Source organism: Solanum lycopersicum, chromosome 8 (genome assembly GCF_036512215.1).
Source record: "Solanum lycopersicum chromosome 8, SLM_r2.1".
Taxonomy (NCBI): domain Eukaryota; kingdom Viridiplantae; phylum Streptophyta; class Magnoliopsida; order Solanales; family Solanaceae; genus Solanum; species Solanum lycopersicum.
Genome location: NC_090807.1, coordinates 53903437 through 53929793, shown reverse-complemented (window position 1 = coordinate 53929793; position 26357 = coordinate 53903437). Strand labels below are relative to the sequence as shown.

At 34.0% G+C, this 26357-nt stretch overlaps 2 protein-coding genes and 1 long non-coding RNA gene across 3 annotated transcripts; 1 reads left to right on the top strand and 2 right to left on the bottom strand.

The window, feature by feature from the left end:
* The first annotated feature begins 326 nt into the window (after positions 1-326).
* Positions 327-14169, top strand: LOC101256402 (probable ADP,ATP carrier protein At5g56450). Its single transcript, XM_004245041.5, has 2 exons — positions 327-2834; positions 13353-14169. The coding sequence occupies exons 1-2, from the start codon at positions 2484-2486 to the stop codon at positions 13980-13982; spliced, it is 981 nt and encodes a 326-aa protein (XP_004245089.1). The 5' UTR covers positions 327-2483; the 3' UTR covers positions 13983-14169.
* A 78-nt stretch (positions 14170-14247) lies between these two features.
* Positions 14248-17208, bottom strand: LOC101256110 (nucleosome assembly protein 1;2-like). The gene is made up of 11 exons (XM_004245040.5): positions 16884-17208; positions 16768-16811; positions 16597-16692; positions 16220-16312; positions 16069-16147; positions 15919-15980; positions 15647-15831; positions 15390-15567; positions 15251-15294; positions 14802-14998; positions 14248-14483 (listed from the first exon to the last, which is right to left on the bottom strand). Exons 1-10 carry the CDS (start codon positions 16918-16920, stop codon positions 14803-14805), a joined length of 1014 nt encoding a protein of 337 aa, XP_004245088.1. The 5' UTR covers positions 16921-17208; the 3' UTR covers positions 14248-14483; position 14802.
* Positions 17209-24797: 7589 nt separating this feature from the next.
* Positions 24798-25381, bottom strand: LOC101257197 (uncharacterized). The gene is made up of 3 exons (XR_742806.4): positions 25268-25381; positions 25001-25042; positions 24798-24921 (listed from the first exon to the last, which is right to left on the bottom strand). It is a non-coding gene; the product is annotated as an uncharacterized lncRNA (long non-coding RNA).
* Between the last annotated feature and the right edge of the window lie 976 nt (positions 25382-26357).

Sequence of the window (26357 nt, the reverse complement as noted above, 5' to 3'; positions counted from 1 at the left end):
TCCAGATTGCTAGCAGAAACAAATGTGCCCTTATAAGCTCCTTTTAGGTGAACTTCATCCACAACAACAGTACTCAAAACCTTTTATCAAAGGATACAACGCTATAAATAGAGACATGAATTCATTATTTGTTGATTTATGCATTCCGATGTAAGAGTTTGGATACACGATATCCAACATATACAAGTAGCTTGTCATCTTCAGTTGGACCTCCTCTTAACATCTTAATAGCTCTCTCCTTCGCATGCCACACCTTTATGTAATTAATGTCAACTCCCAAGTCACGTTAACATCTTGCTGAATGTCCTTTGGAGTATGCTTTCTTTTATTGTTTTCATATTTTGGAGCAACTATTCCAGCTATTGAACCAATTGTTGCTTGACGCTGCGACTTCACTTTATCCTTTAACGAACATGTATGATCGTTACTGAAAGACCTTACTCGAAAAATAGTTATCTTATTCAAATAGGACGCTTTGAATACCCATTGTCACTCCTTAAACATACATTTCAAAAAATTGCACACAAAGGCACTCATTTAAAATAGTTGGGACTACCATAAGATACAAACTAATACATTTTATTGAATTCACTGTAATGTTACAACAAAAAATGATAAATTATGACTTTTATACATAATACCAGATACAGTGTTACGATACAAACACGACTAACCTCCTTAGTTCGAGATACATATTATTTATTCGAGATACATATTATTTGTCCGAGATACACAGTATAAATTATGACTCTTAAACATGATACCAGATGCACAGATATGATACAACGACTAAAACAACAAACATGACTACCCTCTTTTTGTCCGAGATACATATTATTTGTCCGAGATACATAGTATAAATTATGACTCTTAAACATAATACTAGATACACAGAAACGATACAACCACTAAAACAAAAACATGACAAACCTCTTTATGTCCGAGATACATATTATTTGTCCGAGATACACAATATAAATTATGACTTTTAAACATAATACCAAATATACAGAAACAAAACAACCACTAAAACAACAAACATGACTAGCTTCTTTTTGTCCGAAATATATATTATTTGTCCGAGATACACAATGTAAATTATAACTCTTAAACATAATACTAGATACACAGAAATGATACAGCCACTAAAACAACAAACATGACTAACCTCTTTTTGTCGGATCTTGCAACCTTGTATTGAAACTGATTGTCTATGGCATATTTTTGCATAACAGCCACAATAGTCTTCTTGTTCTTGTACAACTACTTGACTTGAACAAATTTGTGAGTACAACCACCACTAACATGATCTGAATTCGTATCCAAAATGCATAATGCATCTGCACTACGATTCTCTGGAAGAACTACAGCAAATACATTACGTCGTCACCTCCAACTTGAACCATTGATGTATCTAGCTCAAACACAATTTCACCATTAATGCCACATTCAAAACTGTGATTTTTTGTAGTTATGCACAATTGATACATCCCGCAGTTTGTTAACGCCTTTTCAGTTCCATAAAAAACCTCGTGGCCATCTCATTTCGGATTTTCATTGGAGTTAGATTACCTTCTATCGTGTATTTGATCTCCATTCTTTTTTTAGTACAATCGGTTCCTATTTGTGCTGAAATACCATCACTAGATCGTTGTAGTTTGCATTATCTCTCAAATGTATCCCATCAATTTTGTAGTTTTATATTTAACTTCAGATACCCATGAATCGGAATGCCTCAATAAAATTGTGATGTTCGCTATAATTTGAAAATTTAAAGATTGTAAAGAGTCTTGAGAAGATGTAGAAGTTCAGAAAATAATTTGATATGTAAATAGTTGATGATAGAATTGGAGCCATCAATTACGTTAGGGTTGTTATGTCTCCCATAATTTAATCCTTCAATAAAGGGATTATCTCTCACGATTAATTCAAAATAATTAAAAAACGTATATCCCATTTAAAACATGTATCCCTCTTTTAAATTTTAACAGAGTTTAAGGATTATTACACATGTATCTTAAAAACAAAAAATGGTATAGAAAAAAAATATGAAAAATTAATGAGAATACTAGTAATTGGGATGTAAAGTAGTGGGATATATGTAATTTGGCCAAAAAAAAAAATTGCCAATTGATAAAATGGTCTTCAGCCCACCAACATTTCATAAATTAATTAAGAAAAAGAAGTAGTAGTGAAGACGACAAGAAGAATTTCTGGAATAGTAACATTAAAATAAAATAATAAAAATGAAATGTATTGGGAGGGGAAGTTGAAGCTAAAATATTATAGCCGAATATACATGTGTAAATTGTCAACAACCCCATCACCACTCTTTGGGATTCTGTTAAAAAAAAGAGTGTTGAGAGACAAAAAGCGAAAGGGCAAAATAACATTCCAAAATTCTATCGTTATTCAACATTGGTGTGCAAAGATTGCATTTTTATTTGCGTTTCTTTTTTCACTTTTAAAACTAAAAGGAGAAAATGGCGGAGGATGATGGTGAAGGGGAACAGAAGAAGGGTGCAGCAGAGCTAATTCCAAGAAAATCTGAGCCATCTAATAGGTGGGCAACTTTTAATCGAGATCTAATGGCGGGGGCAGTTATGGGTGGTGCTGTGCACACGATTGTGGCACCAATTGAGCGAGCAAAGCTATTGTTGCAGACCCAAGAAAGCAATATATCAATCTTGAGTGGTCCTCATAGGAGGTTCAAAGGCATGCTTGATTGCATACGGAGCATTGTTAAGGAAGAAGGGGTTATTTCCCTTTGGAGGGGCAATGGTAGCAGCGTCCTCAGATATTACCCTTCTGTCGCTCTCAACTTCTCTCTAAAGGTAAGCTACTCATGTCACTCATATTTTAACTCAATTTTCGTTATGTCTACCTTCCACTGAAATTTGCCTTTGTTACTGCTGAACTGATTATTTTGTGAAGAAATTTCAATTGTTTGTTTATAATAGATGCTGATATATAGTAGAGCTAACAACAAATAGTAATCTACGCAAGGATTGATAATTAAAAGTTTACCTACATGTAGTCCACTTTGATATTCAGTTGGTGATTCTTGTCAGTTGACATTTTCGCTTATTGGTTCATGTGTATGTGTGTAGATGATTTAGAGTTTTAGCTATTCTGTCAAGATAAATCAAGGCATGCTTGAAATCATGAAATGGATGCTATATTTTTCTTTTGTAGTACGCTTAAGTTAATTGATCCATTTTGTTCGAAATGTTGGTTGTGTCTAAGAAAGTAACAAATGATTACAGAACGTGGTTTATTAAAAATAATTTAGAGGACAGGGTAGCATGACGTCTCAGTGAATAGTTTTTAGAGGTAAATTTCCTAAAAGATCTCTATAAATCATACTACAAACTGAGTACTGGCCGAAGGAGGTGACACAAGTTCCATTATCTAAAAGAAAGAGAGGCTCTTTTTTATTAGTATGGCCTGCTGTATGGGAAGCCATTTTACTAGCTGATACTTAAGGAGGAGGGGTTATATTATTGTCAGTGAGTGTTGCGTGTGTAAGAACCACGGGGAGGATGTGGATCACTTGATACTTCATAGTAGTTTTACTTTGAATAATGAGCCACAATATTTGCAATTTTTCAATGTGGAATCAGTACTTCCAAGAACAATAGTTGAGTTCATAAATGGTTGGAGATTGAACAAGTAAAATGGCTATGAGGAAAAATATTAAAGACAGTTATAGTATGCATTTTTTGGCTGGTGTTGATATTGCAGTCCATCCTAATAAATCAATACTTAATATAATACAAACCATCCTGACAAATCATCAACAGGGAATAATAAAAAGCTTTTACCAGATTTGAGAACTATTTGTTAAATGTCAAGGAACTCACTCTCATTTGGCTTAGTTTTTGATGCATTGAGGATATTGATTGTTGTATAAATTTCTGGATTGGTTTTTGAATGCTCTAGGTACTTGTAACATACGTGCTTGTATGTTCATAAACCTTCGTGGTGTTCATTAATAAAACTAATTGATTTATCAAAAAAAGGAGTTTAAAGGACAGGTTAATTGTGATTGTTGAATGGATGAACACTATTATTTAGGACTTGTTTCGGTTTATTTAGGACTTGTTTCGGTAATGCTTATTGAGTAAATGTCAGCAATTATGAACTATCAAGTGCCAATACAATATTAAATCTCTTGCTTCAAACATATTTGTGTAAATTTGTTAATTATCTGCCATTGCTTCATGATTATATTATATAGATTTGTATTAAGTTAGTTTAAGAGCTTATTTAATGATATTAATAACTAGGTCTGCCTAAATTGTGTTCAATTATTAGCACAATAGGTGATCTGCAAGCGTCTTCTGGAGTTTAATTTCATGTATCTTACGAGGACTTGTGATATAATTAAATGACATTTCAGACAATATAGGTTAGTGGATCAGATACCTGAGAATACATGCTATTTACCAATTTACAGTCTGTTTTTATATTTTTTGTTCATTGCTGCCTCTGTTCTTTTTAGTTCCTTGCCCAATTGTCTAGTCTCTCTTTACATAGATTGATTCTTGACTTTACCCTTTTCCCAGTGTGTTTTTAGTATATCCTGGTTTAGTTTCATCTGCTTTAGTTGCTGCTCGGATGGAGCTGGGGTGATGGTCGCAATATGTGGGTTAAGGGAGCATCTAGCTTGAGAATAAGGTTATGGAACATAGGGTCTTTGATAAGGAAATCCATAGAGTTAGTTCAGATTCTTTAGAAGAGGAAGATTAATATAGCTTGTGTCTAGGAAATCAAATAAAAAGGAACCAAGGCTCAGGATATGGGCATTTTAAGCTGTGGTACTCAGAGGCAAGGAATACGAATGGAATAGATATTTTAGTTGACAAGATCCTAGGGAGCAAGTGGTAGAGGTTAAGAGGGTCAATGATAGGATGATGACAATCAAGTTAGTCATGGAAAAGCTTACTCTATAGTGCATATGCACCGGAAGAAGGCTTGAAACGAGGATGTCAAAAAGCATTTTTGAGAGGATTTCGACAAGGTTGTGAAAGGTATACCACCCTTGTAGAAGCTATTTGTAGGAGGGGATTCAATGGACATATTGGGACAACCTTCAAGGGTTATTATGATGTGCATGGAGGTTTTTGATTTTGGGGATCAATTAAGGAGTCTTACTTTTGGATTTTGCAAAAGCTTTTGAGTAGGTAATTGCAAATTTGAGTTTCCCAAAGGAGCATCATTTGGTTAGCTTCCGTAGCGCAGTAGTTAGGACTCAATTAATTACTTACTCTTTAAGAAGGGTGATAATGGCCTTTACGGGGATTGCAAGGTTATTTTGAGTGAGAATCATACAACTGAAGATAAGCTCATACCAATGGATTTGGATATTAAGAGGAAGATGTCGAAGAGGACTAAGTATGACCGGCCAAGGATCACATGGGGTGGCTTGACTCCTATTAGAGCTCAGGTTATAGGGAGAAGTTGGTGGCAATGGGGATGCGACCAGCTAATGGATAAGACAACTAGTTGTATGAAGGAAACTAGAGGTGGTATCGAAGGGTATGTATCTCTAGTTGAGATTGAGAAGATTGATGGTGGAATGCTGAAGTCTTACATAAAGTGGAAGCAAAGAAAGTGGCTTATGCAAAGTTGGAGGAGAGCAAATACGAGGAGGTTAAGTGGGCTAGGAGGGAAATGTATATGGTGGCAAGAAAAGAGGCAAAGTTGATGGTTACGATGGCAAAAACGAGAACTTTTAAATGCTTGTACGAGGATCTATGGAACAAAGGCAAAGATAAGAAGTTGTACAGGCTAGCCAAGGTGAGAGAGGAAGGCTCAAGATGTGGACCAAGTGAAGTGCATAAAAGATGAGGATGACAGAGTTTTGGTGAAAAAGACATCATTATATGAAGGTGGCAGATATACTTAGATAATCTTTTGAATGAAGAGAGGGGCAGGGACATTGTTCTAAGAAAGTCGGAGCATTCAAGAGATGGAGCAATTTTGGGTATTGCAGGTCTACAAAGGTTGATGATCTTAAGGGTGTTATTAGTTGGATTAGTAGAGCAACTGGTCTAGACAAGATTTTGTTTAGTTTTGGAAGAACATAACCAGGTAGGCTTGGAGTGGCTCATTGTGTTGTTTAATGTCATTTTTAGTACTCGACAGTTGCTCGAAGAATGGAGATGGAGTACAATGATTCTATTATACAATAATAAGGGTGATATTCAAAATAGCAACAAGCCAACAACTATGGGGGTATCAAGCTGCTCAGCCACACTATGAAAGTGTGAGAGAGGGTGGTGGAGATGAGAGTGTGTATTTCAAGAACTAGTTTGGTTTCATACTGGGTCGATGTACCATAGAAGCCATCCACTTTGTGAGGAGGCTGGTGGAGCACTATCGGGACAAGAAGAGGGATTTACATTTGGTGTTCATCGACCTAGAAAGGCGTATGACAAGTTCCTACGGGAGGTTCTTTAGAGATGCTCGGAGGCTAGAGGTGTAATTATGGCTTATATAGACATGTAAAATGGAGTCAAGACTAGGGTGAGGGGACTTGAAGCACTCCCAATCATGATAGGGTTGCTTATGAATTGACTCTTAGCCCATTTATATTTGCAGTAGTTATGAAATAAGTGGTGCAACATATCCAAAGTGAGGTGCCATGGTATATGTTATTTGAAGATAGCATGGTACTAATTGACGAAACTCGGGGCGAAGTCAATGCCAGGCCAGAGTTTTAGAGACAAACTTTGGAGTCTGGAGTTTAAAAGATTCAGGTTGAGTAGGACCAAAACTAAAAACTTGGAGTGTAAGTTTAGTGATTCTATGCATGAGGTTGGTGTGGAAGTAAGGCTTGATGCTCAGGTCGTCCCTAAAGGAGGATGTTTCAAGTATATGGGGTCAAGGTAATGGGGAGATCGATGATGACATCACACATCATATCGATGCAGGATTATATTGTACGGGATGATCTTTAAGTGTAAACATCAAGTCCACTCTAATGTTTTCATTCCTTTTGTTTCTAAAAGCATAGGACGATTCTGTTGCTTTAGAGGTATCAGAAAACCTAAACCCACAGCGATTTCTATTTGGAAACATGATACAGGAATCAAAATCAGCTTTCTCCGCAACAAAATCAACATCCTTCCATCTGAGTTGTTGGGAGTAAAGTGAGAATTCTGAAACTCAGTCTGTGGTCATTAGTGATATTCCAAGTGTAATGTTCCTAGTTGCATATGCGACAGTTCAGTCATATATAATTTCTCTGTTTTCTCAAACACTTGGTTGCATTTGGGGAACAATGGCAGTGGGGCAGTTTTGGCTTACCCCTCTTCAACATAACACTACCTCAGGCTCATTACCCACTAGTTCTCTTCCATGTGTACTTTGAAACTACCCTGCTCCACTGCGTTATCTCCCTCTTTCTTTGACAGATCATCTATTTTCTCGATATCAGCAAATCCCGCAACCTTGAATGAAACTAGACAAACAGGCCTGGAGTTTCATAAAAATACTACTTAACAATCATTCTTGGAACAAAGTTTAGGAATCAAACACCGAACTCCTCTAAAGACTAGATGTCTGTAATTTTTAGGTCTGAAAATCTATTCATCTCTTTTCAATCGTTTCTTCTTTAGATAATGTTGACTGCATCAGTGAGCTTCTCTGTACTTATCAAAGGTTCACCAGCAGGTTACTTTAATTCAAACAGGGGCCTAAGACAAGATCACCCTTTTTGTTCCTGTTAGTCATGGAGGGACTGAACAACAAGAAAGGGAGTCTAGTTAAGAGGATTTGAGGTTGCTAGAACTGGAAGGGATAGCTTGAAGATAACTCACTTTCAGTATGCAGATGACACACTTATATTTTGTGATGCTGAAGAAGAGCATCTCAAGAGGCTGATCTTGGTAACATTTGAAGGAAGGTCGTTTACATGTTAACAGGAGGAAAAGCTTCCTATATACCCAGTTAATGAATTGCCAAACATGGAACTCTTGAAGACAATCTTAGGGTGTGAAGTGGGTGCTGTACCAACTATCTACCTTGGATTGCCTTGGGGGGCAAGTCTATGGAAATCTGGAACGGGGTGATTGCGTAAGAAGTTAGCAAGGTGGAAGTCCCAATATCTCTCACTGGTTGGAAGATTGACTTTGATAAACTCTGTGCTTGACGCACTTCCAACATATGGATTTATTTCCTATCCCAACAAGACTCATCAATAGGTTGGATAGCATCAGGAGGAAATTTCTATGGCAAGGGAACAAAGACAAGAAGGGTTACCACCAGTTAAATGGAACGCAGTGATCAACGAGAAGAGATTTGGGGGATTGGTGATCAAGAATCTGAAGAATCAGAGTAAAGCTTTAAGAATGACATGGCTATGGAAATATTCAAATGAAAATCAGAGTCTATGGGGCAGAGTCATTAGAGTTAAATATGAGGAGAATGATAACTGGATGACAAAGGAGGTTACTACTCCTTATAGTGTTAGCTTATGGAAATCTATCAGAATTTTGTGGAATGAATTCGAAGTTAATACCACAGTCAAAGTGGCAGATGGAGTTAAAACTGTCTTTTGGAAGGATGATTGGCATGGAGCTGGCAGATGGAGTTAAAACTGTCTTTTGGAAGGATGATTGGCATGGAGCAGGCAACACGGAGACACTATTCCTAGATATTTGTAACATAAATTTACATCTATAGAGCACTATAGCATAATTGTGGACACCTATAGGGTGGAATTTTGTGTCCAGGAGACACCTCAATGATTTGGAAATACCGAGAGTAATAAAATTCTTCAGCACCATCGACCAATTTAGTGGTTTGAAGGCTGGACAAGACATTCTACAGTGGCAGGGAAATCGTAATGGGACTTCTAAAGTAAATGCAGCCTATAGGAAAATGAACCGACCATACCAACATATACTCAAATGGCCTTGAAAACACATTTGGAAAGCCAAAATCCCAAACAAAGTAGCTTGCTTGTCTGGTTGGCTAAGGAAGTAATGCTGACACAAGATAACTTTATGAAAAAGGGGATTCCCTTATATTCCAGATGCTTTTCTGTGGGGATATTGCAGAAATAGTGGTCCATCTATTTATACATTGAAGATCACAAGTCAATTGAAGAGATTATTCCTAGGCCTCAACAACATATCTTGGTCCAGGACAGGGAAAATCACAGAAGCATTACATAGTTGGGAAGAAGCAGGAGTACATGCTAAGAACAGGAACAAGAGAATTGTGCCTGAAGCTATATGGTGGACAATATGGAAGGAGAGGAACCTTAAAGTTTTTGAAAATGGAGAGAATACCATAGAATAAATCAAAATGCGTTGTATTTTGACTTTATGTTTTTGGTGTAACCAGATATACTCTAATGTTATTGTCTCTATAATTGACGTCTTAGACTCATTATAAGGATAGGACAGTAGATTTTGAGATCTTTTGAAGATATGGTTTCAGTACAACCCATGTACTGTGTTACAGAAATAGAAACAGGTATCTACGTCAAAAGAAAAAGGAAATTTTCTTATGTACAAGGGATTGTTATGGGCGGTTGAAAGAGTTTGGTTAGGAATTTTCTATAGAATGCACAGCTGGAGGGTCTTGAAGAAAACACTGTTACTGCATCATGGATGAGGGTGAAAATGACTGGACACCTATGGATGGTATTTTTGGCTGACGATAGTCATGCAGTTGTAGAAGGAGAGAAAAGAAATGGAGACTTGGCCCATTCTGATTTTTCCTCACTTCACTTTGTCCTGCCTCACCTCTCCTCTGGAAGGCTCTCTCGCCCCGCCCTGCTCCCGCATAACATTTCCCATCCCGCCTCTCTTCACTCTGCTTGTACTAAGTAGTACTTTACCCTGCTTCAGTTCCATCGTATTTTCACATTCATTTTTTTTTTGGGAAAAGCAATGGTGTTCAGTCTTGCTAGTCTGGACATCACCACACTGGTTAGATTGGAGAAATAGAAACAGAAAAGCCAAGAGTTTGCTAAATGAAAAAGCATAGCAGCAGTAATTAATAGAAAGAAAATTTAAGAAGTTAAAGGATAAATACAAACTGAAAGGAACACAGTGGCCTTTGCCCAGTAAGTGTGAAAATTTTCCTCTTAAATTTGTATGTAACACTAGTTATAAAATCCTGTGCTCTGCATGGGCCCAATCACAGGTGAAAATATTGAAATTGATAGTTAACTTTTTTATGAATTTTAGATTGATAATACTTTCTCCATTCCAATTTATGTGTCAAAGTTGGAATTTTGAGAGTCAATCAAGTTTTTCTATGATAAAAATTATTTAGTCTTATAATATTTTAAGTTATTGTGATTTATAGTTCTTTTTACATAGTTTACAAATATATAAAGTTAATTTCAAAAAACTTCACGGTCGAAGTTTTGAGGTTTGAATCTTTAAATTACAATGTTGCCACATAAATTGAGACAGAGAGTATAAAATAAAGTCTATTTAACATTGTAGAAGTATAAATTTCGAATGTGTGATTTTGAAATCTTTAGGTAATGTTTGCAAGTGATAGGTTCTCCTACAAATACAATTACTTTAAAATTAATATGGTATTCTGTGAAAAACAGATATACGCACTAACATTTCAAGATTATATGTCAGTTCTAAAATCGAGATGGAGTTCTACTCTAAGTAATTAAAATATTAGGTGCAACCTTAAGTTCTTAACAATTATTTTCTAGTGAAATTCTAAACCTGCTTGGTTTGAGCGAAGTTTACATTATCCTTTTCCTTTTTAAAGGTTCATTTGTGCATCTATTTATGGTTAAAGTTTGTCTAGGTTTGTGAGTTGTACTGTCTTGTTGCGGAAAATCCAAAAACCTTTCAACACAACCCATGGCAGTAATACCAACTTTAATCACATTCACTGTTACAAAATTTAGTTGTTTCCTTCCACTTGATCATAAAGACTCTTCAAATTTCACTCCAAGTATTGTCAGAGGCTTTCAAGTTAATTCTCCCCCGAAAACCGGTGATAATCAAGCATACAAGACTCTTCAATTTAACTTTGATAACTCTGAATCAATGTCTCTCATATTGTATTCCTTGAATTTTCTTTTGAGACACCCTCAGCACAAAAGGCTGATTTAGTGAAGAATTTTCTTTTAACTTATAAAGGGCAGAGGATAAACTAAAGACACTTAAAGGATTACACATAATCGAGAATTATGTGCAAACAATAAACAGTAAGAAGACAAACGGTTGCACAACTATCATTAATATCCTCATATGTACATTTGCTATTTGTCTGCTAAAAGCTTCACATGTTGTATTGAAGATTGGGACTGAAGTTGGAAATGTCTGGAATACCCTTAACCTAAGCAGGCATGTTGACGTTGTGCCTGCTAACTCCCCTTTATAAGATAGTAGTAAATATCATTGGGTCGACTTCTCCAAAGACTTATTCCAGATCTTGCCCCCAAGGCTTTGATTAAACACTAAAGAAAGTACAATGCGGGATGTGTGGTAGGAGCACATCACGAGTTTGAATCCTACAGCTGAACAAAGCCTGATATTTAAGTGGGAGGAGAGTATAGAGGCACACCCATACTCTCTCGATTCTCAAACTTGTGTGCCAACCTAGAATGAGTCGGAAAAGAATTATTTCAAATCTTCTGCTGAAGTTTAAGTGGCAATCCATGTGGACATGAAGATGCAAAAATCTTGAAAACTAGGGGCACATCATGAATTAAACACAGATAGTAAAGAGAAAAATATGAAAATAAATGAAGGACATAAGAATTGATTTATTTCATTTGTTCTAGGCTTCTAGCATAAGAAACGAAAGTATTAAGTAATTCAGCATTACAACAATGATTCAGCATTCAATGTAGTTCCTCATCTTTAAGTGAGCATAACACTACACTACACATGTATTCTGTTAGGAAGCTCTCATTATTTCCTTCAAATTAAGCTCTTGCTAGAATCATGTTTAACTGGTTCTGGTTCTTGTTCAGACTCAAGTACAATTCAAGTATGCTACCTTTGGATCAATTGCTTAGGATGGGAATGGAAGGAATAAAAAGGAAAAATGGGTCTTAGAAGTCAACTATTTTTATTAGGGTCCTTCTCTTTCCTTCCCACTCCTTCAGACCATTGAACCCCTAATGTTATGCCTATTTGTGGACCAATGTGTACAATAGTTAATGTTGAGTGACAAGATAAAGTGGTAGCTGTGATGGACACATCAACGTGTTTTCATGGCATACATAATTCCTAGTTTGTGAATACTTATTAAGAATAACTGAATTTTGCTTGAAAAGTTTGTGTTATTTTATATAGCTCGCTAATACTCTAACTTGCACATCAACTATCATATTCCAGTGCTGAATCTAAATTAAAAATATGAACTGACAGAATAAAGGATGGCTTGGAGATATATCTAGATACAAAAGATAAAGTCTCCAAAAAACTTTTTCTGTTGCTAATTGATTAAATTTGAGTTGTAAACCTGAAATCGGTCATGCTTCTTGTTCTTGCTAGCAAGTTTCTTGTTACAACATTGAATGACTCTTATGAGAATATTTTTGAGCTCGCTGCATGTTTCAACTTTTTCTCTATTTTCAGTCTTCTGGAATCTGATAGTGAAGGTCATCGGAGAATGAGGTCCATGAATCATTTTTACAACATAAAACAGGCATTGCAATGGCTTGATAGCTTTAGGTTACCACATAATAGTCTATTGATAATTGTTTTCTTGATAACTCATTATAATTGGAAACGATTACCATCAAAATATTTAGGAGTCGCAAGTCATTTCGTTGTTGAAAGAAAAGAGAACCTTTTCTACTTTGTTGTTTTGTTGACATGTTAATCCGTCATATCTGTTTTTTTTCTGTAGGTATAGTTGTTACAGTGTTGCATATATTATGCGATCATGTTATTTTCACTCCAGCCTGTCCCTCCACGTACACAGTTCTGAGTCAGGAACATATTTTTTTTTTCTTCAAAAAAGAAACTTTTCTCATTATTATGTGATTGAATATCTGCTGCCTTGTTCCCGACTGTTTTAGCAGGTGTCCTTTATAAACTTACAACCATCCGAAGGCATCTGCAACCTATTTCTGGTCTCACAGAACCAACCATGTCATATGCCAACGTGGTTGTCGATAATTCTGTACAGTATATATTTAGTGTTACTTAATGGTTGATATGGAATTGTGCATGCTTCCTGTGGAAGAGGGACACAGTTATTCGTTTAGATATTTCATTACCTGTTTCCAGTGATATCCTCTATAGCTTCTGTAATGTATGACGTAACTTTGAGTGAGGATTGAAGAGTTCATTTACTTCCTATTTTGTCTCAAGAACTAATCACATGCTTTCTGAACGCAGGATCTCTATAGGAATATTTTACACAGCAACTTTCAAGAGGGTCACTTTTTGGCTGGTTCATCAGCTAATTTTATTGCTGGGTCTGCAGCTGGTTGTACAACATTGGTCATTATTTATCCACTAGATATTGCACATACACGACTCGCAGCTGACCTTGGTCGGTATGAAACTCGTCAGTTCCGTGGCATTTACCACTTTTTGAGGACAATACATGAGAAAGATGGAATTCGAGGCATTTACAGGGGGCTTCCTGCTTCTCTCCATGGAATGATTGTTCATAGAGGGCTTTACTTTGGAGGTTTTGACACCATAAAAGACAGGATGGCTGAAAATTCTGAGACAGAGGTGCCATTATGGAAACGCTGGTTTGTTGCTCAGGCAGTCACAACATCTGCTGGGCTGTTTTCCTATCCTTTAGATACAGTTCGGAGGCGAATGATGATGCAATCTGGCTTAGAAAAGCCAATGTACAGAAGCACATTTGATTGTTGGCGGAGGATTTACAAGACAGAAGGATTTACTTCATTTTACCGTGGAGCTCTGTCAAATATTTTCAGAAGTGCTGGTGCAGCAGCTGTTTTAGTGTTATATGATGAGGTCAAAAAGTTCATGAATTGGAGTGGATTATAGCAACAGGTGTTTCATGTCAAATTATATAATCATCATACAAATGGAATTAGGAGTACAAAGACCCAAATATGTTAGCCTTACTTTGTGGGGATGCATTTTGATAGCCTCAACAGTGACAAACATACAATGTTGTAAAACATGTCCTGATTCTTTGGATCACAATAAATATCACAACATTTTACAATCACAGCCTGAGCACTTTGCAGTTCTGTTACATCTCCAGTGTACTTTTTTCGTGCAAATATTGAGTTCCGTATGGAAACAATAACAGAAATACAGTATCCAATATTAGAAATTCAAAATTGCAAGCTCATAACCCAGCTTGTTCAAAAATATACAGTCAAATCTATTTTAGACAAAACATACAAGACAAATAAACAATAAACAAATAAATAAATAAAATCTATAAATTTAGCAAATGGTTTCCGCAATACAATCACAACAGAGGTTCAATTCAGCGTCTGAGACCTCTTACTGTCCTCTAGTTTCTTCACTGCCATCCTGCAATTACCATAAGCGAAGGAGGGTGTTAATTGGACTAAGAGAAGGAAAGATAACAAGAATATGATGCAAAATTCAAATCTACTGTACTTTTATCTGGCATACAATCATTATAATGCTAAAGCAATGCAAGGAATATGAACTAACATCCAGATTTAGCAAGCAACATTCGCGAACAATCACTCAAATAGCTGTAAGGTCAAACATCTACTGAAGCTACATTTCAGTTGTATACTTTTATGCAAGTGTTTCAACTTTAAATGCTGAGGATATCTTTCTTTCTTTCTCTCCACGAGCGAAGGACAAGGACTATTGTACCTTAATGCTTTTCTTTAACATTTTCTTCATTGCCTTTCTCATCCTCATTCTCATCATCCTCTTCTTCATCATTCTCTTCCACATAATCTTCCTCTTCCTCGTCATCATCACCTTCTTCTTCGTCGTCATCAATGGGAACGGCCTCTCCAGTAAACCAAGACACAGCATGAGGAATAATCTTTTCTCGAATGGTGGACCTGCAATAGCAAATCACTAGAACTGCTCAAGAGATTTGTAATGTAGCATTCTACCTCAATGAATACAATAGCATCTCTCCGAAAGGCTTAGCATTGCAGAAAGCCACTTTATCAAGAATAGCAAAGTTGACGAGATTGTAACTACAGTCTAAGTTGAGACCATGCTTTTCATGTCATATTCAATTTTTCGTCTACCTAACAACTGTTAAGCCACTCCATTTTTTAGAGAGTTTTTAGTACATGAGGACTTACCCAATCTCATAATCTTGTTCCATCTGACCTTGAAGCAATTCAGCCTTGGAAACATAACACAAAAAAGTAAAGCCAATTAGCAGGCACAAATGGAAAGCAACTTACATGTTGATGTGATTTGTTCACTAAAGCCACTTACAGTTTCCTCATCAAGTTCTTCTGCATCCTCAGGTAGTTGAGGTGGATCAAAAAAATGAAAGAAACTTTCACATTCCTCAGTTTTTATGATTAGCTTCGTATCGTTGGATCCTTTCTTTGGCTTCTTCTTTAGGATCTTCTGTGTCAAACATTTCCCCAGAAACCATTCTATCTCTGTCCTAAAGGTATTAAAGAAAGACGTGCATTTAGAAGGAAGTAACTCAATTTCATAACATCGAAATAAAAATGTAGTTGTACCCTATTGCATTCTCTAGAATATGTTCATCTTCGCTGATCATGTGATACGTCTTTGTCAGCACATTGTTGCTGAAATAGGGATTTGTCTCAAAAAAGAACTCAAGCTTAAAACCATTGGCATCATCAAGTCTATTCCATTTGATATCTTTGAGATACTGGAGGGCATCTTCATCTTTCTCAGTAATCTGAACAGACGAAATATAAGCAGACTTATCAATCAGTGTGACAAGTTATATAGCAAAAGATCAAATGAAAGAATAAACTCATATTACCTCTTTCGCGATTATTTCATTATTTTTCATTGCCAACAACCAGAAATGGGGAATACCTTTATCTGAATGCAAGATTCATTTCTTATCACAAACAGCACAGAAAGCTCGAAAAACATATTGACTTAAAACATGATAGCCTTGAAAGAATACCTCCTGCTGATTCATTTGTTTCTTCTCCTACTGTACTTTCATCTCCAGCTTCACCCACGCCATTCACAATCTCACATCGCTGCAAATGCACCAAAAAATATGTTATAGAAACTATACATATATATGCACACTACACACACATACACATTACCTTGTTGTAAAGTGGCTCATACAACTTGTGGAACTTTGCTTCCAGAGCTGCCTTCTCCTCAAGGTACTGTGCCTCTAATTCATTATATTGGCTCTGCATAAATCATATTAGAATTGAAAAGGAAAACAAAAATTTTACTCAAATCAAAGCAATAAAAGAGTAGAAAACAGCATAAAACTAAACGAATCTTGATTGTGTCAACATTAACTATAGTCTAACTTAATTAGTAATCAAATTGAACTCAATCAGATGATGCTAATAAAGGTTAAAATCAATGTAATATACTAATGTACTTATTGCATTGGTAAAGAAGGGAAATAACAACTAGATCAATCTTACTATAAACAACTTGTTGTGCAACATAGAGTGAGTAAAACCTGAATATCTCTGAGGACATCAACACGCATCCTAATGTTTTTCGGAAATTTATCGAGAAAAGCAGAGTGATCCCTTGTCAAATCATGAAGCTTATTCTGCAACATATTTAACCAAAATTCAAAAATGAATCCAAATGACTAATGACTTTTGTGGTTCAAGTAGGCAGGCACCTTGATGGCATTGACAAGATCTGCACGATCCTCAGCAGAGAGAGCTAAAACAACAACAGAGAAAACAATCAAAATGTGAAAGAAAGGATCCAATTTTAATTTATTTCATTTCATACCAATAGTGGCATCAGCTGTGTTGACCTGATCACTCATACTTGGATATGTATTGTGCAAGATCAATTGAAACGATTCAAATAGAGATCAAATGAAAATTGTTGGCTTTGTTTGTGGTGGCAGTGTAATTAGATATGTAATGATTTGTGTCTCAGTTGACTCCTGCCAGCACACTTGGACTGTCAACTATTCATCTTTTTACTACACTAAATTTCCATCTTAACTATAGGGAAAATGATAGAGGAGACAAAGTCATGAACGTGATTAGCCAAGTTTCAAGTGTGTTTGGTAGGAAAGAAAAATGTTTTCCATACAAAATGTGTTCTCGAAAAATAAGTATATTCTTTTTAAGGATAATGTACGAGTATTCTTCAACTCATGCCCGAAATCTCACATACACAATTATTCTATTATACTATACTAAGGTCTTATTAGGTTGAGCGGGTATTTGAGCATTTTCTTTTTTTTTTTACTTTTATCATGTTTGGTCGGTGAGTATAAAATATTTTATGGAAAAGATTTTTTAGTGTTTGATTTATTAATGAAAAATATTTTTGAGAAAATTTGAAATTGCAAATAAAATATTTTGAAATTGGAATTTTTTTTTTTAAAAAAAAAACAAACTTTAATTTTATGTTTTTTTGGGGAGGGGGGAGCGTTGGTAGTGGGGCTGGCCCGGGGTGGGCGGGTGAAAAATAAAAATTTGAAATTGAAAGTATTTTTAAAAATAAATTTTAATTTTTTTTTGGAGGGGTTGGGGAGGGTCAAGGTAGTGGTGGGTGAAAAATAAAAATTTGAAATTGAAAGTAATTTTAAAAAATAAATTTAGTTTAATTTTTTTTTGGGGGGGGGGGGGTTAGTGGGGCGAAAAGAATAAAAAATTGAAACTGAAAAAATAAAATAAACTTTAAAAAATTGAGGGGGTTAGTGGCGCGAAAAAATAAAAAATAAAAAAAATTTTAATAAATAAACTTTAAAAAAATTGAGGGGTTGGGGGTGGGTAGGGGACTAGCAGGAGGAGTGGTGGTAGGGAGTTGGCAGGAGGGGGTGGTCGGGGTGAGGGCAAGGCAAAAAACTAAAAGAAATTGAAGTTGAAAAATATTTTTCATATAAGCTTTAAATTTATACGACAAAAAAGTGTAATTTAAAGTTGGAAGAAAGTTTTGAAAAATGTATTCCTTCATTTTGAAAGGGAATTTATTTTTTTTAAATTTGAGGAAATGAGTTAATTTGAATAACATTTTACCCAACCAAACATGAGAAAATTGAAGAACATTTTCCTTCCTACCAAATACACCCTCAATTGTGAATTTGGTGAAGAAGAAAAAAGGAAGAAGTTGTGAATTTTAATTGGTTTCCTACTTTGGATGGTTGTTATCTATGATATTATAATTTTATTGTTAGTTTAAAAATTCGTTTGGCTATGCGATATGGTATCATGATATGGAATCATTAGATGAAGTTAAAATTTTATTTAGACGTGCGATATGAAATTTTTGAGTTGTATATTTTCTCATAAACATAAAAATCTTATAAGTTGTAAAACTATTAAAATAGTCTTATTCAATCTTATCAAATAAACAAAAAATTATAAAATCGCATAATAAATTATTAAAAAGTTATTTGTTCTCCACTTAAGTAATTGTTTCATCTAACTTTAATTTAATACATAAATTGTGTGTAGTAGTCTTTAATATATTCCTCCCATATAGTACGGACAATTTCCTCGCGTTGAACTTGCATTTTGCGATTATGTAACCGAGAAGACGAACCAACATTGTTACTTTGAGTCATTTAATTTGTTGTCAGCATCATCCGCAACTATATTTTCATGCTCATAGACCATAAATATTTTATCACTTTAACAATCGGTTGTGTGAGTTTAAAGTAAATATATGTTGTTGACTGGTGAGAATAATAAATTTTAAAAAGTAATGATGTGATTATAAATTTTATTTACATATGAAATAAATGGTTAGTAGATATAAATGTGGGCTGTTTTAACAAAATATAAAGTTGTGGATCAATTTTTGTACTAAAATATCTCAAATCATGATATATTTGTGTTCTACATAACGTCCTACGTATATCATGACATGTAGTACACGTGTGTCTACTTGTTTAAATTTATACAAGTTTAAGTGTCTACTTGGCCTAAGTTAAGGGTCATATTTATGTATTATGCCTATCAAAAACACACATAAACTATCACCTTTTTTGAGTTTCATATCTAAATTATTGAGAGTGAATTTTATACTTAAATTATCACTTTTTAGTGTAAGAAACACATGTACGTACATTAATAGAATTTTTTTTTCTAAATATATATACGTACACATCTAACAAAAAATGAAAAAAATGTAGTAAAAAAAGATTAAGAGAGAAGAGTTACATAGGATGTGACAAAATTTCTATTTATTTAGAAGTAAAGGGAAAATATATATAAACAAAAAAAAAACATGAACTTGGCAGGAGAACTTATTTTAGCACTTGAACTAGACGGATGTCTAAATACCCCTTAAACATCTTTCAACTGAATTAATTACCACCTTATATATACAAAACCAGTCTCATGGATATTGGAAGGTGATATACACACACGACACATAAGCACCACCTTATTGACACTTTAACAACACATCATATAATGAAGAATTTAGTTATTTCATTTTTTTTGCTAATCAACATGGTTAATTGAAAATACAATTGTATAAAAGAAAAAAAAGGCAAAAATAAAAGAAAAGAAGTTGAATGAGCAAAAAGAAACTGGTCCAAGAATGAGTAATTTTTCGACCGTAGGAGATTTCAGTTATCTTTTGGAAGCAGGTACCTTTTTTTATTAAATGTGTTTTATATTCATAATCAATTTGTAAAACATACAAAAATAGAAAAATGTTTTTATAAAAATTAGAATTGTGAATAACATTATGTGTGCTATATGAATTTCATGCTTTCTCTTTTCGAGTCAGTGAAGGCCAGTCGTGACTGTTTCAACAACAATCGCCGGAGTTATTGTAGTCATATTAGGCTAAAAAAGGACAAATCTGAAGGTTTTCAAACCTTTCACATGTCGACAGAGGTTCGCCTGAAAAATTAAAATTAAGAAAACACATAAAAAAAAGAGGAAGAATGGAAGAAAGTCGTGGAAGAGCATACGTCCAGCGTTTTAACCATGGGTGCCATCGTGAAGAATTTTTTTTAGCGAGATTTGATGGTCTCACGATGACTGATCTCTCGCGAAGCTTTAATGAAGGAGAAATAGAAGGAGTTGGCCGATAGGGTGAAGTCCGTCCTGGTTGAGCCTCACTGAATTGCTACCTCGTGATCTCCATTAAGAACGTCTTAGGCCGGCCAAGGTCGCAAAAACTTTTGATGATTTACGCGCGAATAACTTTTTTGTTTGTCATGTCAACCGCTAAGGTGGTGTTTAATTCAGTTGAAAGATGTTTAAGGAGGTTTCCGCATAGTTTAAATGCTAAAGTAAATCTTTCTTCCAAGTTAGGGGAGGGGGGGTTTATGTATTTTCTCGAAATAAAATAATATCAATTATTTTAGGGGTTAGGGGGAGGGGATGAGTGGGTGGTTTTTTTTTTTTTTTTAGAATTGTACGAGGCAGTAGGTTGGGGTAACAAAAATAATTTAAATTTTATTTTTTAAGAAAAATATTTTTTATAGATAGTATTACTTTAATTTTTAATTAATATGAATAGTTTATTATTGTTAAAGTGGAATATTTTATTCATGTGAAAAGTTATGTGTCAAGGCTTTTTTCGAATAAAAGATAGAGTGCATTACACACATCACTGAAGTATGTTTCTCAAACTAAAAAGTGATAGTTTAGTTATAAAACTCATACACTCAATAGTTTAGATATGAAACTAAAAAAAAGGAAAAATTTAGGTATGTTTTTGAGTCTTATCTCTTATTATTTTTACATTTAACAACATGAAAATAAAAAAACTTTCAAGTATTCAATTAATCAATTTATGGTTGCTTAATTACTTTTTTTTTGTCTCCGACAATTTATTCTATTTATTTTATCTCTTACTTTTATTTAATATATTATTTCCTGAATATCTATTTATATTATTTTTTTAATTAATTTTTGTATAATGAATAAAATAAGAGAAGTATGTAGAAGTGTTAGAAATTGTACTATAAGTAGTAGTGGTAGTAAAAACAATGGGAAAAGTGATGGATTTACTCACAAACTTTAATAAATGGTACGTCTATGTCCTCCGTTATACTTTGCATAATCGTCTAGTTATAGATATAAATATACCCCTCTCACTAACTTATCCTTATTCTTTTACACGTGTTTTAATTCTATTAAACTATCCGTTTGACCTCTTTTTTTAACCCATAACCCAACTATTCGCCCCATAACACATAACCCACCCAATACACACTAAAAGGAATCCTAATTAAAACACCCAAATTAACATTCACCCAAATATCTCACACACCAACTAAATATCTCTTAAACTTTTTCATAATTTTTATCTTTTAATATATTTATTTCATGTTTGAAAGTTAGAATTTTTAATGATCTAATAAAAATTATAGTCCATACATGTTGGTAATTATAATAAAATTTAAATAAAAATCAAATTAATACTAATGCAAACAGAAACTCAATTTAACACTAAGAATGACGATAATATTGAATATTTATTTTTTAGTTTTACATAGATTTAGACAGTTAAAATACATGATCTAATTTTACTTTCTTTTAATATTTTGTCATGTAACTAATACTTACTAAACTTATTTTAGCATGATTTAATACTTTAAATTATGATCAATATCATTATGACTTATTAATTTGCAATATTTGTTTTACTCGATTTTTTTTTTTGTTGGATATTTTAGTGTCATTAATCATATCACATTTTTTGTTATTTTCTTGAGAAATAACTTAGATAGTTGCATTTTGATGTCACTACAGAAATATTTGAAGTACAAGTAAATTATATGTTTGTATGAATATTTATTTAGAAAATCCAAAAATCTGAAAAATCCAAAAAAATCCAAATTTGAAAAACCCGAGTTTTATTGATCTGGTTTGGTTTATAAATTCAAAAGTTCGACCCAAATAATTTGATTTGATATTTGAAAACTCGAATCAACCAGGTCATGTACACCCCTACTTATGGTATATAAGAAGAAAATGAAGTAGAGATAGACTTAGATAATAATAATAATAATAATAATAATAATAATAATAATAATAATAATAATAATAATAATGTTATATACACCCATTAGCTAGTCCTGTTATTGCTCATGCTCGGTCTCAAGCCCATAATCTTCCTCCGTGGCGTAAAAAACTCTAAAAAAAGTAGTGTGGAATTATTTTATTTTAATATAAAGAAAAACTATAACTAAATATGATATATGTCAAAATTAATATGAGCATAAGATCAGAGGTAATGTCTCTGTGATAGTTCACTTGATCATATATTTGATGCTAATCATAGGGGATAGAGAGAGCAACTAAAAAAAAGGTAGGATATCAACTAGATTCAACCTATACACCGATAAATAATTAAAATCTATAGCCAAATGAAAAATCGTGAAAACTTAGCGAAAATGACATCTTTTCACATTTACTTATTTTGATGCATTTATTATATATATATATATATATATATATATATATATTCATGGTTCCTCACTACTAGAAATTTGACTTACTGCAATGCTTATTTAGCAACGGTTATATCATCGTAGCAATAGCTCACCTATTACAACGGTTATAATCGTGGCCAAATATCCTTGAATCTAATAGAACAATTCTTAAAATAAACTGTTGTATAATCCCTATAACCGTCCCTATAGAGAATGTATAGCAACAAGTTTTAAAACCGTCGCTATAGATAACTCTATGGCAACAGTTTTTTAGAAAAATAATTCTAATTTTTTAGCCCTAAATAATTTTCCCTCCTAAAAAAATAATTCTGATAAATTAACTTTTTAAAAAATGTAAAAGAAAAAGAAGAAATTGTTTTCAGAAACCCTTATTTTTTCAGAAACAATGTGACAGAGCCTTTTTTGGGTGAAGCTGCATGTGAAAGGAATTTCTGAAGATTTTGGTGAGAAAAACGAAATTTGTTGGTGAAGCTGTTGGTGAAGCTCGTTGGTGAAGTTCGTTGGTGAAGCTGTTGGTGAAGCTCGTTGGTGAAGAGTTGTTGGTGAAGTTGTTGGTGTCGTAGGTGAAGCTCGTAGGTGAATCTGTTGCTAAAGCTCGGTGGTGAAGCTATTGCTGAAGCTCGTCGAGGAAAACAACCAGCTCGTTCTTTTTGGTGATGCTTTTGAGGTTCGACTACGAATTCATCTTAAAGGTTAATAATGCTTAAGTTTTCTATGCTAGTTCATGATTTCTAAGTCCCTATTGAATTAATTTTGAAAAATCTTAAAGAATAATGTATGGGTTAGTCTTAAATCTATGTTATTTGTTCCAATATAGTTAGTGTATAAACTTCCCCTGTTTGATTCTGTGATATATTAGAGAGTCGAAATCTAGTGCTCCAAGTTTGTGGATCTGTAAGTATTTCTCTCTGCATTTTTTTTGTTCCAGATGAATCTTCCTTAATATTCCCCATTTGATGTGAATCTGGACAAAAATTACTCCCAAATTACTTCCTACTGGTATCTGTTTCACTTTTTGTTAACTGATATAGCTTAAGCTAGTTCGTTTTTGAAAAACTCTCTTGTCCTTTGACTGACTACAAACCTTGATGTAAATATTGTAGTTGTGTGACCCTGTGTTCTCTCCTCTGTTTTTTGGTATTCATATTGCTGATATCAACTTGTTCCGGATTAAGGCTTAGTTATCTTCAATTTTGTTTTTGATTATTAAGAGATGTTTAAACTTGAGTATCACTGTCGTTTTACTTTGAAATACATTCGGATTCTGATATTGTCTATGTCTTTTGCTTGTTCAATTGAATGTTATCTTCCCTTATGAGTCACTGCCAGCATAAACTGTGACACATAATGCACTTCTGACAATATCATTAAGCCTTTCATCTGCAAATATTTCCGTTAGTCAAACTATGGCATGCTACAAGCACAAAATAAGAAATGATAAATGTTGTATGCATTAACATTTACCTGGTGTTACATAATCAGAGAGACCGAAGTCAATGACTTTTAAAGGAGAGTTCTCATCCTTAGAAACGAAAAGAAAATTCTGATAGAACAAAAGAACAACTGTCAATATAATGAGCTTGGAAACCAAGCATACGAAACATAGAGTGACGTAAGAAAGAAATGACACTACATTTGTTCACATATATGGTGGGATTAGAAGAAATCCTGAAAATTTCTATTAGATACCGTAAGAAAACATGCAGATCATAACTAATTTCTTCAATGGTCTGTCCGAGACACAAACCTCCGTAAGAATTTTCTTTTGGTTGAGCTGATTTAACTCTCTCAATACTTTACAGGGGCTTATGCAAAATTGTAATTGGGTTGTCAGAATTCATCATGTGATATTATGTTACCAAATAACTGATGAATGATCTTTTAATCACAGAATTAGTTGGGCAGGATCCTAGGTATCCATAATGAAATTGCACCTATAAAATAGAAATACTCACTCCGTCTACTGTGAACTTGTTGCACATGATTTATATATCAGTTATTAAGTTTTTTTTTAAATCATATCAGTTATTAAGTTGAGAGTCATATAACTACTATGATGACGATGCTTTGAGTGTTGTCTTTTTATACTTGAGGTTATTAATCATGCAGCATGCTATTGTTCTTGCATTCATGCTCTTAATGTCAATCAACAAAATTTGTGCAAACTAGTAAACTTCACTCTATTCCTTAGGTTCATTCAGAAGTTCTAAACATAAGTAGAGTGTTCATTGCAAATGAATATTTGAGTGTTATATGTAGATTAAAAATAACTCCATTACCTCAGGCTTTAGGTCGCGATGAACAACCCGTTGAAGATGACAATACGAGACCACGCTTAGAAGTTGTACCATGACAGCTTTGGCATCGTCTTCCGAGTATTTCCCACCCCTTCAAAAGAAACTGGAGTCGGGAAATTCACATAGGAGAATACCAAGCATGCTAAGCTGAAAATATTTTAAGTACCCACCTTGCAAGTATCCGGTCCAGCAATTCTCCTCCTTTACATAACCTGAAGAAGATCTCACAAAGATAAGTACAAACAAATGCAGAAAACATAAAATACAAAAATGATAAACTAAATAGATTTCTCTTATGATAATGCGACAAGCCATGCAAACATTTGGAAGGACGTAGACCAAATAAGACAAATTCTTTTATGTTAGAATGCTGAAGAATGACAAGTTACTCTGAAACACAACTAAAAGCAGCATTAAGGTTGACAATTTCAACTTACTCCATGACTATATAAACATTTTCCTCGTCCTCATAGGCATCATAGAATTGAACCAGATTCCTATGTCCTGTTAAAGCGCGCAATATTTTTACTTCTCTCCTTACATCCTCAATTGCAATTGTTGTAGTCATCTGCAAAAGATTCCTCAGTCTCATTAAACAAAGAAATAATACAATCAGGTGATACTGCTCTTGGCATGAAAATATAGTCCTTGTCTTTGTGCCACTGTTTTTTTTTTGTATGTGTGATTCAAAAAAAGAAATTTTTTGATGGAGTTTTCTAAGCTAAGCTACTTATCTTGGACTTATATCTCTTATATTTTTTCCTCTCTTTGGCTTGGTTTCCTAATAATATTGTGTGATTATGTTATTTATAGGCTTGGCTGATACAGACCCTAAGGTAACACTTCAGAATTTTTGAAGTAGTTCGTTTGGAACCCGAGAAGGCTGATTGGTAAGAAATTGAAAGTAATAAAATTTTTCTGCTATATGGTAGCTAGTTGTTAGATTGAAACTCCCTTGCGTTTTTTTATAAAGAGAATATGATTATGGTTTGTCCGAACTACTTTTTCCATGTGAACAATCAACTTTGTTATTGTTTTACGAATACATGAACTGTTTTGCTAGAATCAAAACTAATGTATTGATAGTTATTTTGTTTACTTGTTGCAGTCTATTGCTATAATGTATGTTATTTACTCTAATCTAGGTTTGCCCTTATTGCTTTGAAATGTGTTTGCGTGTACCTTTTGTCATTCATTTGTATAAAGTTTATTAAATGGTGGAAGCTGCTAATAACTTAACTTCTCAATATTTTTTGGTTCTACTATTAGTGTTGTAATTGTTTGTTGTTGAATTGATGTGAAAGTTTGAGATTCGATTAATCTAAAAGTTCGAGTTGTTAAGTTCTGCCGATATTATTTGTACGCATGAATTTATTGGCTTTAATGTTTTGCACACGTCATGTAGGATAAATATTCAATGGATTTTGGAGATAAAAGTTGGATGAATCTCCGAAGATCCACCAATGAATATATTGATGGAGTTAATGATTTTCTTGATAAAGCATTTGAACGAGCTTCCCAAAGAAA

Bases quoted from the DNA above. Each gene is read 5' to 3' on its own strand.
- LOC101256110 (XM_004245040.5), bottom strand. From the start codon at position 16,920: ATGAGTGATCAGGTCAACACAGCTGATGCCACTATTG. The intron at 15,832-15,918 runs GTAATATGAGTT...TCGTCTGTTCAG, and splicing joins ATGAAATAATCGCGAAAGAG to ATTACTGAGAAAGATGAAGA. The intron at 15,295-15,389 runs GTAAGTGGCTTT...TATGTTTCCAAG, and splicing joins AAGAACTTGATGAGGAAACT to GCTGAATTGCTTCAAGGTCA.
- LOC101256402 (XM_004245041.5), top strand. From the start codon at position 2,484: ATGGCGGAGGATGATGGTGAAGGGGAACAGAAGAAGGGTGCAGCAGAG. The intron at 2,835-13,352 runs GTAAGCTACTCA...TTCTGAACGCAG, and splicing joins CTCTCAACTTCTCTCTAAAG to GATCTCTATAGGAATATTTT.